This window comes from Euprymna scolopes, chromosome 14 (genome assembly GCF_053919585.1).
Source record: "Euprymna scolopes isolate OS-2025 chromosome 14, ASM5391958v1, whole genome shotgun sequence".
Taxonomy (NCBI): Eukaryota; Metazoa; Mollusca; class Cephalopoda; order Sepiida; family Sepiolidae; genus Euprymna; species Euprymna scolopes.
In genome coordinates, this window is record NC_136495.1 from 70,206,326 (window position 1) to 70,212,094 (window position 5,769).

The 5,769-nt window shown below is 35.2% G+C and overlaps 1 protein-coding gene across 1 annotated transcript; it reads left to right on the forward strand.

Moving 5' to 3' along the window:
• Positions 1-1,328: 1,328 nt before the first annotated feature.
• On the forward strand, positions 1,329-5,165 carry LOC145293075 (uncharacterized). The gene has a single exon (XM_080139426.1). It carries the CDS (start codon positions 1,449-1,451, stop codon positions 2,631-2,633), a length of 1,185 nt encoding a protein of 394 aa, XP_079995552.1. The 5' UTR covers positions 1,329-1,448; the 3' UTR covers positions 2,634-5,165.
• Positions 5,166-5,769: the final 604 nt, after the last annotated feature.

Here is a 5,769-nt window from a genome sequence, read left to right on the forward strand (position 1 = left end):
TCATTGACCAATTGCCACAAGGAAAACAAGAAAACGTTCATTGTTGGACTATACTATCGAAGGTACATCCTTTTGTGAGTTGCCGTGTTTTGCATTCAAATGTTCTGAAAGTAAATATTTGCTTTTCAAGATCAAAGTACAAGCGTTTTGTGTAATGTTTTGATATTTAATAAAATATTTATTGGGATTTCTTTTGTCCCCGCTTTGTAACACTATTCCATTTATTTTTTGTTTTTATTTCATATAAATCCAACTACAAACCAAAATGAAAAATGGAAGAAAAGAAAATTTCTTTTTCTTTTACACATGTCTATTTCAAATTTGATATGATGAAACAAAACTGTAAAAATAGTATAAAAAAATTTTCGGTACTTATGCAGTTTTGTTACCGCGATTTTCATGAGCGTTTCTGAGAAGATTAAAACCCCAAATAACGAAAAAATAGTTGCTAATATATATTAAATAGAAAATGATTAAAACACAACTAGTAATGTTAAACTTTTATTTTAACAAGAAAATGAAAATGAAGTAAAACAAGATATGGAAAAAAAATTGTAAATGTCTTTTTATGAAACCTTTTTATTAATTTGTTTTATTTATTTATTGTAGTTTGAGGGCTATTATGGATTTATTTTTCTGGAGGGACATTGTTATGATTTTTTTCTTGTTAGTTATTAATTTTTTGGGCTGATGATCATGTTTAAATTTTGTTTTGTTTTATTTTTATTTTTGAAATATACAGGATAGAGTGGTCGGCAAATTTTCTTTTGCTGCAAGAGCAGACGATAAGCGCGAAGGTAGAGAAGAGTGCGTAGAGAAAGTAGAAGGAAGCTGGGGTAATATTGAGCTACCTGGTTCATGCGAAAGGATCTTTGAATTTCTGTCTCCACATGAAGTCTGTTAGGTACCTTTCTAATAGTTCCCTAATAGTCCCACATTTGATTTTGTTTCTTTGCTTTGTTTCCCTCCACATTCTTTCGAAATGGTTTGTTGTTGTGTGTGCAGTAAGGTCAACAAAGTTTATAAATTCATTATCTTTATTATCTGTAAACTTTGGTAAAAAAAAAAGAATTTTATTAAAGTGTGAATTGTGAAAAACAGATAATTGAATAAAAAAAAATTAATTGTAATTTTTAGCGTCTGCTAACTTGAATTCGATTGGCAAAGTGGCTCGTCATATCCCAGTTCTTCTCGATATCTGCCCGGAAACGCTCGTGAAAGTTCACAAAAAATCGCGGTGATAATCCTGCATAATCATCTTATACTTTATATTTATTTGCTAAACATTACGACGTTTGCAAATGTATACTTGCAACAACGTGAATAATTCTCTCCCTTCTCCATTGCAGATTTTCGTCGGCTGCGTCGTGTTAACCAGCGTTCCTTTGTTGCTTCTTTATTTCGAACAAATTCCATCATTTCATCCTAAAACGACCATTTCAAAATTCATGTCCAACTATCAAGCAATAAAAATGAAATGGTTTGTGAAAAGCCAAGCAGTAAATACCAGTTCCTCGACCAATCAAGTTTTGTTTCATACATCCTCCACCAATCAAAGCCGGGAAGCACATTTCAAATCTATGACTGATCAAAATAAAGTTTCAAATACGACATTATTAAAAACAAATGCTAACGCGAAAGAAAGGATAAAAGCTAAACCAAAGACCGGAAAGAAATACATGATTTATCATTGTAGCCGCGGAGTTTGTGGAGGATTTGGTGACAGACAAGCAGGGATTGTTTCGGTGTTTTTATTGGCAAATATAACGAAACGGAAATTTGGTTTGATTTTCAGCAAGCCATGCAATATTCGAAAATACTTATACCCAAACGAAGTACAATGGGACATACCTAGTAAAGAATACTCCAAACTTAACAAACAATTTTTTACATTCATAAAACGGAAATATTTAAATATCGTAGAAACGTCAAATTTCGATGAGTTGTTCAAGGGTGATGCTATATTTTTGAAAACCAATTATATTATGTTTGATTACATAAAAAGAAATACAAACTATAAATCAAAACTAAAATGGTTACAAAACGTAACTTATTCACAGTATTTTGCCGAAATTTATCGGAAATTATTCAAGCCCAATGATTATATAACACGAACATTGGAAAAAACTGTAAAACCGTCTAAAACGAATGGTACGAAGTTGATATGTGCTCAAATACGAATCGGCCGTAACCCTTCCATGCCTGGCGACACGAGAAGAAATAGCCGGAAGAGTGTCGAAATCGTTTGGGATTTTCTACATCGATACAATGACACACGTCTTTATAGGATCTTTGTCTCTACTGATTCAGAAAGTGTTCGAAAAGAAAGCCAGCATCTTTTTGCCAATCAGTCTGTGATGAACCCGCCAGGGAAAATTGTCCACATCGATTTTACTCACAAAGCGTCTCCTAGCGTATGTCAGGGAATGCAAAAGGTAATACTCGACCAGTACGTCTTGATGCACTGTGACGTGTTGGTGCACAGCCGTAGCGCTTTTGGTGAGAACGCAGCACGCCTAATGAAGGGCAAGAGTGAAATATACGTTTTCAAGGAAGGCGTTATATCACCGTCAGACATTGTTTATCGCAAATATGCTTACAGTTTCACGAACTGGACAGGCGCTCCACAATAGGAAAGGTCTTCACTATCATAAAGATGGTTATATTTTGTTATATTAAATTGAATGGAGAATGACACACGACAGATGAAATAAATATTTGGCGCACTTCATGACCGCCATTATCTTGTTTTCCAATGGTTTTTAAGGATTTCAAACTTCGTTATTACAATTATCAGTTTCTCAAACGGAACAGACGCTTCACAATAGGAAAAGTGTAGAAATCTTTGCTATCATATTGATATCAAATTGAATGAACAATGACAAACCATAACGTGCAGATGAAATAAATATTTGGTAAAAGTGCACATCATCAACGCCATTATTTTTGTTTTCCAATGATTTTAAAGGATTTAAAACTGCGTTATTACAATTATCAGTTTGAATTCAACTGATTTCAGTTCGTTACATAAAATGTCATGCAAATACTGCTTACTGATGATTTTCATCTTCATAATCTATACTTATATATAAAAAGCACTTTATGTGTTCGTGTGTGTGTCTGAGAGGGGGGGGGTGAGAGTTCCTTCTGAAATCCAAAACAACTGGACTGATTTTTGTTTAATTTCACACACATGTACTCTATGTGCCTGAGAGTGTTCTTAGATAGGTTATTTTATCGAAATATATCCGATAAGTATTGAAAATGGATAATCGAAAAATCTCACTGAAGAAAAAACTGTCCGATGTTTATAAAAGTTAACACTCTTATACAGCCTAACATCACAAGTGTATTTGAGAAGTTTTATCACAGCATAAGTAGAAGGGCCAGGCGTATAAAATCCACAGTAGGTTCTTTGATAAGAAAGAGGCGCGTTCGAAAGTAATGCTTCAGTTTAAAACACAAATAAACTATGATACTTGACTTTTGCATTTTTAACTTTAATTCAAGTCGTTATATAAAATGATTTCATAAAATCAACAATCGGTTCTCTACAGTGCAATGTAAACTACAATGTATTGTAGATTAAGTCACGTGATTAGAAGCATGTGATCTTCTTCCCTGTGCATCGCGGTGGTTCCTGAATAGAGCATGCAATTAAGCTATTTGATTGACGAATGAGTAATTTCGATGACAATAAACCTATTAGAAATGTAAAGTAAGAATAAAATCCAGGTTGTCCTCGACCGTCATACGTCTAAGCAATATGATATGAATGCGGGAGTGCATCAGGGGTCTATTCTTGGACTTTTATCATTCCTAATATTCATAAATGACCTCTCTTGTCAGTGAGATGAATATATTTGCTGATGACACCACTCTCTATAACAGCGGGAAAACAAATGAACACCTATCTAAGGAAATGGCATAAACACTAGAGGAAAACCTCCAATCTGTAGTGGAATGGGGGCAAAAATGGATGATCACATTCAGTGTTGTCACGACTAAGCTTGTTTTCTTCAATAATTACAAGTACCTTCTCTACCAACAATATCAATATCCAAAGACACATTACCTGAAAGCACTTCTTTTAAACTCCTCGGCCTAACGTTCACAGGGAACATGAGTTGGAACAGATACATTGAGAGCATTGCCAAAGTCACTGCGAATAAGGTAGGCTCTCTCTACCATGCTAGACAGCTACTTACGCCTGAAAGTATCTTGTACCTCTATAAGGCCACCATTTGCCCATGTATGGAGTATTGCTGTCACATTTGGGCTCGTGCATCTGTTACTAGTCTCTCACTCCTGGACAGGGTCCAAAAAAGAGTCGCCAACCTGATAGGTCCTGAACTGACATCTAAGCTTCAGCCTCTGTCCCATCGACGAAATGTTGCAACCCTCTGCCTGTTCTACATGTATTTTAATGGTGAATGCTCTGACGAACTACAAGCACTTGTACCCCTTCGACATAATTACCCCTGACAATCCCGACAAGCAGCTAAATCTCACCCCTATGCAGTAGAAATCCCTATGTATAAGAAAGCCTTGTACTCCAATAGTTTCTTCCTCAGAACAGCTAGACTTTGGAACTCGCTTCCAGGATTCTGCTTTCCCACCTGTACTGACATGCAGAAGTTCAAGTGTAATGTGAACAGACATTTTACTGCTCATCTCCCTATTTTGTATCCCTGCAACTTATGTCCCCAATAGTAGCCCCTACTTCAAAATGGCACTGTGCCTTGTTTAGGTGTTTAACCGTGACGAGAAATGAATGCCGAGTCCTGTAACTGTATCCCCAGTAATTACTGCCTTCCATAGTTGTTGTCTCACCACGTTTTAGCCAACTCATCCTCTGGCCTGCTTTGGTAGGATTGAAACCAACATGGGTCTCGAAGCAGGCCAAAGGATTACTTGGGCAAAACGTGGTAAAACAACAACAATGGAAGGCAGTAATTACTGGAGATACAGTTACAAGACTCAGCATTCCTATCTCGTTGCAGTTAATCATCTGAAGAAGGCCAGAGGATGAGTTGGCCAAAACCTGAAGAGACAACGACAACTATGGAAGGCAGTAATTACTGGGACTACAGTTACAACACTCAACATTCCTATCCTGTCATGGTTAATCACCTGAAGAAGGCCAGAGGATGAGTTGACTAAAACGTGGTGAGACCACAACGACTACGAAGATGAGGATAACAGTCCGCAAAAGAGTGAATACACAAATTATGAAGTCTCATCCTAAAAGAATTTCAAAAACTAAAAACACAAATAATAAAATGTTTATGTTCGTATTAGTGCATTATTTTCATTAAAAAGCATCAGGTCATATTTTTTGCAACAACTGATCATTTTGTGACTATTTTAATGTACTGATATAGTTACGTTTATTGATAAATAATAATAAAAAATACCAAGTCTTTATTGTTTTTCAGAAATAAATTCTACGATCTGTTGGTATTCTAAATCATATTTTGGTTAAATGAATAAAAAGAAAATAATTCTTCCATCTGTTGAGCTATGAACATGTAAACTCTCATCATATTTTTACAGTTCTGAGTTGTTTTTTGATGAGAAGAGATTGTTAGTATTATTTACATCAATGGAACTACTGTTTTCACCTTGAGTGTTATTTGCACAAAGTTTCGAGCGATGTAACCTCCGACCTTCTTCAGGTGTGTAAGTCGCTAGATAATAATATATTTAAAAATATCTATATGGAAATTTAAAAAAATTTTAAATATTAAAAACAGTTACCACGGGACA

Coding starts and splice junctions, on each gene's coding strand:
- LOC145293075 (XM_080139426.1), top strand. CDS start 1,449: ATGTCCAACTATCAAGCAATAAAAATGAAATGGTTTGTGAAAAGCCAA.